General features: G+C 37.9%; 1 protein-coding gene across 1 annotated transcript in view; it reads right to left on the bottom strand.

The window, feature by feature from the left end:
- Positions 1-13363, bottom strand: part of LOC134872093 (oligophrenin-1-like) — a 28942-nt gene that overhangs the window by 2252 nt on the left and 13327 nt on the right. Inside the window, exons 12-21 of the mRNA XM_063895222.1 lie at positions 8758-8791; positions 8551-8613; positions 7894-7968; positions 6897-6981; positions 6564-6622; positions 5239-5344; positions 4935-5094; positions 2851-2995; positions 1583-1891; positions 7-154 (exon numbers count right to left, since the gene is read on the bottom strand). Coding sequence (XP_063751292.1) covers positions 7-154; positions 1583-1891; positions 2851-2995; positions 4935-5094; positions 5239-5344; positions 6564-6622; positions 6897-6981; positions 7894-7968; positions 8551-8613; positions 8758-8791 — 1184 coding nt within the window. The remainder of the gene's footprint in view (positions 1-6; positions 155-1582; positions 1892-2850; positions 2996-4934; positions 5095-5238; positions 5345-6563; positions 6623-6896; positions 6982-7893; positions 7969-8550; positions 8614-8757; positions 8792-13363) is intronic.

Here is a 13363-nt window from a genome sequence, read left to right as displayed (position 1 = left end):
ACTTACTAGGATATGGCGTTGCTCTCGCTGCTGGCTGCACTCGGGATCTTTAGTGAAGCGGGGAACCGTGAGGGTGGCTCAGGAGGCCTGACAGGGGGTCTGCAAATGGGTTGTTTCTCTGTGGACCTCGTCCTGGTCAGACCATCGGAATCCGCTAAAAAAACAACAACATTTGTTCAGATTATATTAAAGCATGTAAAACATAAAAAGTGAAGGCACAAAATACAAAATATGATCCTGAAAATGATCATATAGGGCAATTTAATGACTTAAGTTAAATTGTAAAAGGCTAAATGAAACACTAAAGGCTGTAAATGAAAAGAGGTGAGGAAACAAATCTTGACGTTCACTATAGTATGGCTGTTCAATTCAAATAACAAAAGAGCTTTACAATTACAGGCGGAGAGTTAGAGCACATACTTTTTTGGTAAAAAGAAACCAGCAAATAGGCCTTTACGGCTGCAAACAAAGCTGAACAGTGACAAATTATCTTTCACCATGATTGCTTTAATGACACTTATTTTATGATCCATTGATTTCATAGGAAAAGTGTTCACTTAAAACTTTCAAAACCAAGACTTCATTCATTTGAAAATGATTGAAAAGGAACAAAACCACGGCAGATGACTTACCGCTGAAAGCAAGGATGAACAAGTGGGACTTGTTATAACAACACAACTGAGCCTCCTATTTCCACAACCATACTAAAAAACCCAATATTTGCATCTTATCCCTATATGTTTTCCATCTCATGTTGTATAAGATAGGTACGTTTTTTTCTTTGTGATGTTATCATTCCCTGATTGTACTATGGTAATTTGGTAAAACTGGATATGAAGTTATGTATATAAAGTATTATAAACCCACTTAAATGTGTTATAATCTGCTTGTAGCACTAAATAAATGATCTATAAATCGTAATACTTTGTTATAACAATCATCCTTATAAAGCGTTTTAAAATGACTGTAAAGGTCAAGTTTCATAAAATCTGAAACGCTTACTTTTGTTGTTGCAAGGATCATAGTGTGTCTTAACTGCCATCATAAAAATATACGTGAGCATTCACTTACACATAGTATAAAGAAAACAACGGCCTCCAACAGTAACTCATAGGCACATTATAACCCATCATAAATGATTATAATGCATTATAAAATCATAACAATATATTATGGGGATCAGAAAACACTACAATTCTTTATAAGACTTTATAAGCTAAACAAAGTCAGTGAGTGACCAGAAACTATGAGGTGGTTGTGCACTTGACCTTACAGTTATTATAAAATGCTCAGAATTTAACGTAACTACAGCTACAGATTATAACTCATTCAAAGTAATAGTTCAATGCATTATAGACATGACTTGATTGGAATCCTCTGGCAGAAGATATATAGTAACTCAACGGAACTACTTGCTCAAACAAAATACAAAAGAAAAGGAGAGAAGAATGACTTTAAAGGACTGGATGCAGCCACATGATAAACAAGCAGACACAAGTTTTCTGTTTGCTGACAATGTTACTATGCGTATTTTCATGTCCTAGCAAACCAAAAGACAGAAGACTTTATTCCTAAATCCTACCTTCTCGGTTGACTGGCGTGACTTTAGGAGGTAGTTTCCTGCCCTGGAACGACGGTACTCTGCTCACATAGACTCCAGACTCCCCATTTGCCGCTGCAGAAGAATCCGGCCTTTGTCTCGTATCGTCTATCCTGCCAGCGTCAGGGTCTGAGTGTTTGTCATGACGGCTACCTGGCCTGGGCATCAGCGCTAGTCTCGGAGGAGGCTCTCTTGGAAGCTGCGGAGCACAGCCCACAGGTCTCGTCCGCTGCAGGGGGACGGGGTTGCTTGAGACCTCCTCAGCTGCAATAGAGCTGTCATTCTGGCCATCTGATGCAAGAAAACACACTGGTTAATGCAAGGTCATTGAAGTGCCAGACAAGGAGATAAAGAATAGGTTTTTCTTCATAAATCAGTTCAATAACTTCCAGCCAAATGGAAATGTTTCCCTCAAATTATGTTCAATATGGGAGAAAAGGAACAGGGAAAATAGACTGAAGGTCATATTAACCCAGCATTACACTGGTAACACATTCACAGGTTTGGATCTAGTTTGATTCTTTTGTTAACTTTAGTAGAAAATAAAGATAAGCCAAATGTGTAACCAATGCAAAAAGGAAAGGCTAATAGTGCCCAATGTTTCTGCTACAGGGTTTGAGAGGAAGGACACACACCCACTTAATAAACGGTTCAGACAGACAGATTATACGATTGAGTCAGGGGCCTTGAAAGAAAAAAGGACTAATGTAGGATCACCGCCTCACAGTTGTATACCAACGCTTCACATTGAGGATGCAGTTTACATCCACGTCTTCCATCCAGTCTTAAATATATCTGTGTATAATGTTTTGTATTTGATATTATTATACAATGTTCAAAAACTTGTTTTGTTATCTTGATCTACTAAAATGATGATGATGATGTAATAATATCTGTTCATCCTTGAGTCCAGGTGAAATGGAACAGACACACGAATAGAGTGGAGTGGATACATTTATTTGTACTTGAAGTAAAAACGACCAAATCCATAAACAATAAATGACAATTAATACGGAAAGGATTTTGATGATTTGGATTTGACAAAGTATTCCATGTTTAGAAATATGTGATTTTTTTTTTTTAAATGGCATTTGATAGATAAAGACACAAATAACAGTAAATTAAAATTTGCTGAGAATGTTAAGAAGAAGAAAAAACAGTAAAAATAATTACTGTACACTTATCACAGACAGGGTGGGATAATGATGAGGATGAAGATGACAGTGAAGGCAAGGGAGACTAATAATTACTTTCTGTGTGAAAGTGGTCATGACTAAGAGCCTGAAAAACACGAGGTGGCCGCTTGGAGATTGTGATTGGTTGCCGCTTCCTCGGGGTGATGCGCGGGGGAGGGACAGGTGGGGCAGTGCTGTCCTCCGGCACATAACTGAAGATCTGTCATCAAAAAAAATTTGAAGTAATACATGTTTATACATGAGAAGGAGCAGAAAACACAGACTGTGTACAAATACCAAATGAGTTACCTAGTGACCAATAGCTCAAACAAATGCTTCTGCTGCACAAAAACTGCATCAGGAAGTATAACAATGTTTTACATTTTGGGAAATACACTGATTCAAGATAGTAGTCGGGTGGAAAGTAAACAGAAGCAATATTATCTTTCTTACCCATAGTTATATAATAGCAATGACACTATTTCTAACATGTCTGTGTGCAGTGTTGTGCATGAACGAGTTCAAAAGAACGCGTTCATTGAACACGCTCATTTTTTCGTGAACGTTGAACTGAACGCAACACATTTTTCAATAAAGAACTTGAACGTGAATTAGTTCACATTATGTGTCATGAACGGCAGACATCACTATAAATGAACGTTGGCATTTGTTTTCCATTGAAAACTGAGTGACATCTGTTTTCTCTTTTGAAACGCAACGAGAGAGAAAGTTCCTCCCTCCTGTAGGTGCCGCTTAAATCATGTATCAACGCAGAGATAGTTTTGGCACTGTATGCGCAATGCATTGCGGGCAACGTAGTGTCCGCCTGAGAATAGTTGAGTTGAATAGTTGAAACGTACTGGCTTCCGCACGACGTTACCCATGATGAATTGCAGCAGAGCGGCTTAGGCATAGCAACGCCGAGAGCGCGGAGGGCTGGAGGCTCGAGAGAGAGAGATAGAGAGATACAGAGACCAATGACGAGAGTGAGAGAAAGCGCTGCGATTTAAAAAAAACCAAAACAAGATGGCTAGTGGAAGTGATGGCACGGAGACGGACTCCGATTCTCCTCACGAACATTTAAAACAATTTTACACTCTTGCAAACCAAGACCCCGACGGCAAAAATCTTTCCTTCCTGTGTAAGATGTGTCCACCTGCGCAGCAAAAACAAGTTAGGACATCGACAACGTCCTTCTCGAATTTGAAACGGCACATTGAATTAAAACATCCATCCAGTGTGAATGCAATTCAAGAGTTTTGCTCATTTCATACACACACATAGGTATATATAATATCATATATATCAAATAATATATTCATATTTCATATTATATATTCTTTATTTAATTGAATGCTAGTAGATTTCATTGCACTAAGTATAGAACTGGTCTATCTTGTCTGTATTGCTACAAGTTTCAGCACCTGTTAAGAAACCCACAATAGCAGTGTTATGAGCAAATGTCTACAATGAACAGTTTCAAAGAACGTATAGTGATTTCTAGTAGTGTGAAAAAAAGTATTTATTTGAATATCTCACGAAAAAAGTGAAATGAACTGAACTTTGAACTAGTTCAGAATTAAAATTGTGAACTTTGAACGTGAACTGTTCACTTTGAGCATGTATGAACTGAACTTGAACTAGTTCAGAAAAGCTGTGAACTGGCACAACACTGTCTGTGTGTAGCTAGTAGTAGTATAGTCAGCAGCCAGCTAGCTTAGCTTAGCATAAAGACTGCTAGCCTGGGTCTGATCAATGGTGTCGTTGTATAAAGCATTATAATCATGTAAAAACCTCATTCTGGAATTTTACTTTGGTTTTTGTGATAGACATTTTCTTTGCCGTGAACAATTATCTATGGCATCAAAATATATGACCTTCCCCATTTTGCAGGCAATGACCCAACAAATTCTAGCTAAGCCAGCTGTTCACGTCTGTTCTCAGTCCTTGTGCTAAGTGAGTTTGCTGCTGCCGTAAGCTTCATATTTACAGACATGAGTTCTATGAATCTTCTCATTTCACTCTTGGCAACAAGGCAAATAAGCACATTTTCTAAAATGGCCTTCAATTCCCTTTAAGTAGTAGAAAATGTAAACACTGATGGGGTTTAACTCTTTTTGTTTCAGACCAAACAAACTTTAGATTCTCTTAAAAAGTACCTTTTTGCAGTTCTCAATCAGAATTTCAACGACAATATTCTGGAACTTGATATCCAACATGGCTGCCACCGTCTCCTCCTGTGCTCTCATCAGCGTGGGTCCAAAGATAACCGCCATGTTTGAAGGGGTCATCCGATTCTCATCACTGTGACTGCACACACTGTGGACAAAAATCACAGTGGGTTGAATAAAATGTTACCAACTCTCGCAAAGGGCAGGTTCATGTGCAGTAATCCCAGATCCTTTCAGAAAGACAGCAAAAGGTCTGATATTGGCAGTTAAATAAATGTAAACTAGCACTTACTTGACCAAGTGTTTGATAAGCATCTCCACCATCTCCCGATTCTTCTCTGGTAGTTTGTACGAAAGGGAATGAACCTCACTCAGCCGAAAATCGATATTATCGGACTCTGTGACACAAAGACAACATACAATTACCTAATAAAAGAACAGTATATATATAAAAATCATAACCGTTTAAAGTTCATTCAACATTATGGTTCTTTTACTAAAATATATGGACTATCAGAAATATTTCAACAGAAATCATTCATAAATAATATTATTATATATTTTTAAAAATAACTAAAAGAACATATGGAAAAGGGAATAGCGATAAATTGCAAAGGCACGACAGAGAGGAAAAACTACAATGATCCTAATCAACATCAGGCCTGTGTAATAAACTGTATAAAGAAACTGAAGCCAACATTCCTTTCAGAGTAACATCCTGAAGGAATGAAGCTGAGGCTAATAAAGTCATTGTGTTTTCTGTTTTACAGTGACTTTGTGTGACAGATTTAGAAAGCAGACGACTCCGATTTCTTTTCGTGACTTCCAGACAGACCTGGTGCTGCTGGTAAACTGCTGAACCTGCAGCCTGCGCTGTATTTAAAATGCTTTTGTCATCCAGTTTTTTATCCAGGCGATTATTATTATTCATGGAAACTTAAGTCTGAAGGAGAATACGATACAAATTGAACGTTTAAATGAAGCTATTAAAAAAAAACTGAATTTGAAATAGTGCTGCAAAGATATATTTCTCAACTGATTCGTCTAACCGTCAATAGTTGTCAAAATAAGTAAACATTCTCTGATTACATCTTTTAAATTTAAGTATTTTCTGGTTTCTTTACTCATCTATGATTCTAAACTGAATTATTTTTGATAGGGTGGTCATAACAATGATCTTATCTTTTGTTTGATAAAGATAGTTTTTACTTTTTTCAAGGCATTTTATAGACCGGACGAGTAATTGATTCATCTATAAAATAAAATCAGAATGATGGAAAATGACAATTATCTTTATTGCAACCGTGATATAAAATGTAAACAAATATAATCCAAGCATCCATCCTATAATTTATAGATTATTAATAAAGCTATCCGCAAACGTGTGATCAATGCATTTATCACTTTATCTTTGTTTATTGTTGCTAAAAGAAAATATTCAGTATTTGCCTACTTTAGGTAAAACGTGAATGAGCATGCATTTAAAAGAGAACTATTTTTTCCTGTTGTGTGCTAAAAGGAGAGGACTATTAGTTTTATAGAGTTGAAAATGGAGACCAAATAAAACATGAACATGCAAACCAAACTGCCTAATCTAATGGCCAAAATCTGTCTTACTTGCAGCACATATGAGGTCTCTGTGCAGACTGTAGGTCATCAGAGGTTCAGACAAGCTCCTGCAGAAAAAAAAATACACACACTCCTAACAAAAGTGCAAGGCCACAATTAAACATAAACGACTACTTCAAACACTTTTTGCCAATTAAATTAGAGATTACAGAGTCAAGCACACATTTGATGTATTAAGAACGACAGATTGCTCCTATGTTTATCTGGATTCAGATCAGTCCACACAGAGAAGCGGCTTCATGGAAAATTGACTATGCAGCGTTTTCCACACTCTGACTTTGTGTCTCCAACCTGCATGCATCTTCTCACACACAAACGTACCTCAGATAAAACTTCAGTGCACTTGTGATTGTTTTAACATCCATTTCGCTGCTGTGGAAATCAACGTCTCCTGGGTTTGTTGGGTCTGTGATGGAGCAAATCAAAACAAAAAGTAGAAAACTTTGTAGGTTAAACTAGAAAATATTGTAGAAAACACTGATAACCAGTTACACATGTCACATCTGCTAGCTAAAATGTAATAATAAGCCACGTGAGGCCATGAACTCAGAAAACATAGAGTAATTGTATTTTAAAGAAATAAAAGAAAAGCTATGTCTCAATAGGAAAATCAGGGCTAAATAATAACAATAACAATGGCTAAATTCCATTACGCTTTTTCAGTTTCATGGTCCTGATTTGTCTTCTGTTTGACTCTTAATGGACCATCATTAATTGAAGATCACTTGAAACTAGCAATATACACCAAGATGCATTTTGAAAGAAGTAATGAATCAAGTGACAAGTAGTGTCATTTTTTCACAGACTTCTACAAAATCTGCATTCTTTAGGCCAGCCCACTGCTGGCAACTGGAAAGACTGACGGTTAGAACAACTTTGGTTTGAATTTTCAGACCCCTTAATTGCACTTCTTTTATCCACATGGTTCACAAAGGAACTAGCTGCTCATTTTAAACAGCTGCTGTTAACTGAAAATAGCAAACAGCTGCCCGTTGGGGCTGAATAAATGCCATGACAGAGGAGGGATTGCAAATCTAAAATAAAAATTCGGACCACAGCATTAAAGCAATGATTTAAAAGACTCTATGAGGCAATGTTGAGCTTAAATTAACAAAGAGATGACTGTTTTCTTTTTTAGAATTGGCGCCAGAGCAGGGGCACAGCAGGTCAGCGACCGGCTGATCACTCCTTGTCATTAATGAAGATAAGGTTTACAAAGTGGCAGGACCTGCTTCGTTTTATGGAGAAAGATGAGTCCAAGGTAAGGCACACAGTGAAGGGAAGGATGTAAAAGGTGTTCACAGGCTTATTCCCTTACCAAAGAAGGCATTTAAAAGCTTCTGCACTTGGATGTTGCTGCCAACTGTTCGGTACACTCCTTCTTGTGAGATGCCTAAAAAGAGGAGAGGGGGAGGTAATAAGAAAAGTCTCTACAAATACAGAGTAGTGGAAATGTACCACATGGTTCTCTGCAGGACCTACAGGAGCCATTCTTATGATACCTGATTGAGAATGCCCTCATCTGAAAATTAAGTTTGAGACTGAATATGGTGCCATCTGTGGATCATGAGGCAAATTCCATGTTTATGACTTGGATACTCCTCTTCAAACTTGTGATATGAATCACTTAATTTGCAGATAGGGCTGTAGAATAATAAGGTTATTTCTTTCTTCAAGGTACAATTAAGTTATTTGGATTCAACTTGTGTAAGCATACTTGGAGAGTAAAAAAATCAGAGCTAAGATATTAATCATTTGGGATAAAAATGTGATCATAAAAAGTATGTACAATGTGAAATAGACAATTAACTCAAACTTTGAGTATTGTACAAGAGGACATTTATTCCCTGAGTTTAGCCTGCAGGATTGGCATCAAGACTATGCATCTATGGCTAAACTGTGCCCCCTTCAGGGGAAGTAGAAACACTAACAGAGTTAAAGAACGCTGGGAAAAATTTCAAAAAGGAGACTCTACCGTTTGTTTCAATGAAGTTGATGCATTTTCGCACAAACTTGAATCCTGTTTCATTCAGTTCCACTGTTGAAGTAAGATAAAGATAAAACAGCTTTAACAGCAGACAACTTATTTTCAACATGAGATTAAACGTGAGATCAATGTATCACTGTGTCATACAGTTCCTATACATCACAGCGTGATACGGGGTAATGATGACAGACTTACTTTCAGCTTGCTTGTGAATTGGGGAATGATAGATCTGAATGGAGAAAAAAATAAATGTAAAAACGAGTTGATGTCCAAAAAACATCTAGAAAATATCTATGGCTGGTATTCAGCCTGATTAATGAACATGTTTTTCTTCAGACTCAAAATCAGAGCAACACTCGATGCTGGCAGGAGGAACATTATGCTGCAATGAAACCAATTTCCTAGAGTTTGTTGCAGGGATTCTCCGAGTGGGGATACTAGCATACTGTCAGGGGGCAATGAAATGATTTGCTATAAATTAAAAATTCTGCAGATGGGGAATATTTGAACCAATAAAAAGGAGGCATTTAATTTCTATTCCTCCCGCCCATGTCATTATACACTCTGATATGATTGTAAGTGAGTTAGGTTTTATCTGGATTTATGGGAACTTTGAAAGCTTAACTTTTGTTTGTTTCCTTAAAGCTTGAATGATCAATTACTAGAACAATATAAAGTCTGTCAAGTTGAATCCATATGCAATTTTAATAAAAGGATCCTGTGTTAAAAAGAGTGGTATTAACATGAATCATATTGGAGTGTGTTTCCATTATCACTACGTAACAGGTCCGAAATATTTAGGTTAAACCGCTTCATATCAATCGTATAATCCTAATGGAATCAAAAGTACATGTTAAACTGCTACAATTATAAAGGGTGGAAATGTTGACCCCTACTAACACAGTTTTCCAGTTTCACTCATGTGCGGAATTGCATACAAATGATAATGAAGAGAAAAAAAAATGGAGGTGGAGAAAATTAAAGGTTATTTCAGAATCAAAAATATTAAACAAATAAAAAGCAATAAGACTTCGAGCATACTGGTAACACAGTCAGGACGTCCAACATTTTTATATCAAAGCATTGTCTTATTCTTCCCCAAACACAGCTGAATTTGTTTTTCTGTTTTTTTCCTCCCCACTGATGGGTATCTGAGGTCAGGGACCGCTACAGAGCAGCTCGGACAGTACAGTAGAGTCTTGTTCGAGGACTCTAACACCGGGGATGAGTGCTTGTTGTCACAGGTTTAAACATCAACATCACACCCTGTTATTTATTTAGACCCCAAAATAGGACAACTACCACAGTCTGTACTTTGTTTAGGGGGAAACTCATCGGATGTGTTCTGTTTCAGTGTTTTCACATGGTAACTTTTAATAAAACAATAAAGGTCAGATGGAAGCTATGATTAAAAACGGACCAATATGAACTCTTCATGCAAAGATTTTGAAGCTAGATCAGATCATTTGTTTACCCACCATTGAACTATAAATTGCAGTGGCTCAGAAGAGAATTAAGCTTTTTTTTTAATGTGATGTATTGCCTTTTCCATACTGGCACACAGGTTCGTGCAATACGACCACTCTTTGGGTTGGAAATGTTACTATTTTTCCAAGCGACAAACTTATGGAGTAATGGACCAGCTGGCTGTCTGCAGAGACCAGGGTCAGCCTGCTGCTGCCTCTAGAGCTCCTCTCTGGGATATTGGTCTTAAAGAGGAACTTATGCTCATTTTCATTTTGATACTTGTATTTTATGGCTCTACTGTGACATGTTTCCATGCGCTGGTGTTCAAAAAGCTCTTTATTTTTCTCATATTGTCTGTCCCATCTTTTAGCCTCTGTCTGAAGCCAGATCCCAGTCTGCTCTGATTGCTTAGCTGGCTGGAACTGTTGTGATTGATCAACCACTAACAGATGTCTCGCCCCTTATCTTAACATGTACAAGGTGTTGGAGAGCTAGCTAATAGAAGCATGAGTGTTGCATATTGATGTCACCATGTTGTTGAACAACACGTGTGTTGTAGAGAAACTCCCTCAGGAGGGAACATAAGGATTGTAGCTTTTGCAGAAAATGTACATGCACAAAAACCTATACAACACATTACAGGAAAGGGAAAACCCGAAGAAGCAAAACATATTTTCATACATGCAGATACCGTAATTTCCGGACTATAAGCCGCTACTTTTTGCACGAGCTTTGAACCCTGCGGCTTGTAGTCCTGTGCGGCTTTTCTATGGATTTTTCATGATTTTTGTGATATCGTAAGAGGTTTTGTTTTGGTTTGTTCCGCTGTTGTATGGCACTACTTTGCCTGGCGGAAGGGCATGTGATCAGACACACAGTCACGGGGGAAAAGAGTGGTATGTTGGTCACATGTCCGTCCGCCAGGCAAAGTAGTGCCGTACGAATTAGCGCGAAAAAGAGACTAGATTAGCAAGAGCAAGACGAGTACCGTAATTTCCGGACTATAAGCCGCTACTTTTTGCACAAGCTTTGAACCCTGCGGCGTATAGTCTGGTGCGGCTAATGTATGAACAAAACAGGATTTTCCCCTAATTTTAGCTTGTGCGGCTAATATTCAGGTGCGCCTTGTAGTCCGGAAAATACGGTACTGCAGAACTGCAGGAAATCCTCACCTTAAAAGGGCCTGGAAGCAGTGGACATTTTGATTTCTCTCTACCAGAATGACTAGAATTGGTCTATTTTTGAATACCCTTCCTGTTAAATAGGTTTTTTTTCCAGATTGTGAGTCAACAAGTGTGAGATGGAAGGGGAATCGTAGAGTACTATTTTAACACATTAATTGTTAAAGAAGACCAGTATGCTTCCAGAGCTGGGCTCAAAAGATTAACCAAAAGACAGCAGAGTATGAGGAAGTTTCAAATGATATGGTATGAACAGACACAGGTTCAAACACATAACAGCAAGCATGGAAATGCTGCACCTCAAGGCCAAAGAAAGTATATATTTCAGCTTTCAAAATGCTAAAGTGGCATGTAGAGTTTAATAAAATTGAAAAGAATGTGTGGTAGTGAAGTTTATTCCAGCTGCCGAGATGATCTTGTATAGACCTCGGCAGCAGTGCAGTGTATCTTTGTGCTTGACAATATTTGGGCATAGTGAATGGAAAACGTCTTGTGAAATTTGAGAAGAAGGCAATAGGGAAGTTGCACAGGAACCGAAAGGTGTGCCTTTTGTTGCTTTCACATCCTCTGGCACTGACGTTCTACATGTTTTGCCCACACGACAACCCTCTATAAACCTAAATCATCCAATATGACAGAAGAAACAAAAGAGTTTAAAGCTACAACCAAAAGAGGAACTGACAACTTGTTTCATCACTGCTGAATACAGACAAGACTGTGGGAGCAGCAGGGTGTGTCTGATAATTTGGCAGTTTTTACTTTCACAGAGGTTTCCACTAACACCTCAAAATGATTAGAAGAGCAACAAGGAAAGACGAATATCGCTAACAGTGTGCGTCTTGCTGTAGGGTGCCATTATTTAGCAGTACACAAAAGGCTAAATGTGCCTAACAAGCTTAATACCATTTCACACATCACCTGTGACTACATCCTGCTATGCGAAACAAATCTCACATGTAAGCATTTCTAAATTCAGAAGATTGGCTTCACTACGCAGCTTCCTGCCTATATGAGGTAAAAAGTTGGATATCCCAAAACGTTGAGGTTATTGCATTTCTCTCTATAAGCTAGATGCTAAATTCTGAATAAATGGACTGATGTAACCTACTGCGGCTCCCGTCCTTTGTTTCCATCAAGCCATTAAACGGTTCTGACTAATTATCTTCCAATTTATTTGTTTTACTTACAGTTGTGATGACTTGTTTGCGTCACCATACTGTGGTGACGTTGTGCGACTCACGAATAATCAAAAAACTGTAAAAATCTTTCCACACTTTCAACAAAGAAAAATAGGCCTTTTTTATAGTAGAAGAAATGTTAAAAAAGAGGACAAACTCAGATGAAATAATAAAGAACTAAGAACTTTTACATTATTTAATGTAACTTAACTGTTAAAAACTGTGTCTCGACAGCATCTTCCACATAGGTTGCCCATATCTGTGTCTCTTATAAGGTTGGCACTGTGGGAAAGGTAGTCTTTTATAGCCACTTCACTACAGAGGTCCTGATTGAGTTACAATTTTTGGCCTTTTTTCCATAACAAAAGACTAAAACCCATCCATCACACAGGCGATGGATCAGAGAAGAGATGTAACACATCAAGATGAAGCAAAAAGATAGACCGTCAAAGGCTACATTAGGAGATTTTACAAAACCTGCAACCTAATAACAAACTTTGTAAGTTTCCTACCCGGCCTGGAACTCAAAACAAATTCCTGACATCTGTAGGGACCCAGCGTGGGTCATTGGTTCAGACGAAAAAATTATGTTCTGTGGACTGATAGCTAGAGAGGAGCCAGTTCACCTCGCCATCTGTCATCTCAATGTCCTCAGAACAATATTTATAGCTGTATCCACTCAGTTTACTCCATGTTGCTGCTTTGACATGTTGCAAAAAGCCTGATTTTGTACGATATTTCATTTTAAGGGCAATGTAGAGTAAAACATGCTGTGTGAAATTAAAAGCTTGTTGAAATAATGTTTCAAAGCTCTGATAGATATTAAAGGTACCAAGCTTTTGTGTATTATATCTGAGGTTAATAGCATTTGACTGAGAAATATTGGCAAAATACTGACACATCTCCACAATGCGTTTGTGCAGTGTGTGTATTTCACCTCTAATGTGTAAAGGTTCTATTTGCACATGTGTATTG

Source organism: Eleginops maclovinus, chromosome 11, assembly GCF_036324505.1.
Source record: "Eleginops maclovinus isolate JMC-PN-2008 ecotype Puerto Natales chromosome 11, JC_Emac_rtc_rv5, whole genome shotgun sequence".
Lineage (NCBI taxonomy): Eukaryota > Metazoa > Chordata > Actinopteri > Perciformes > Eleginopidae > Eleginops > Eleginops maclovinus.
Note: the sequence above shows the minus strand (reverse complement) of the source record. Positions and strands in the feature narration are given on the sequence as shown.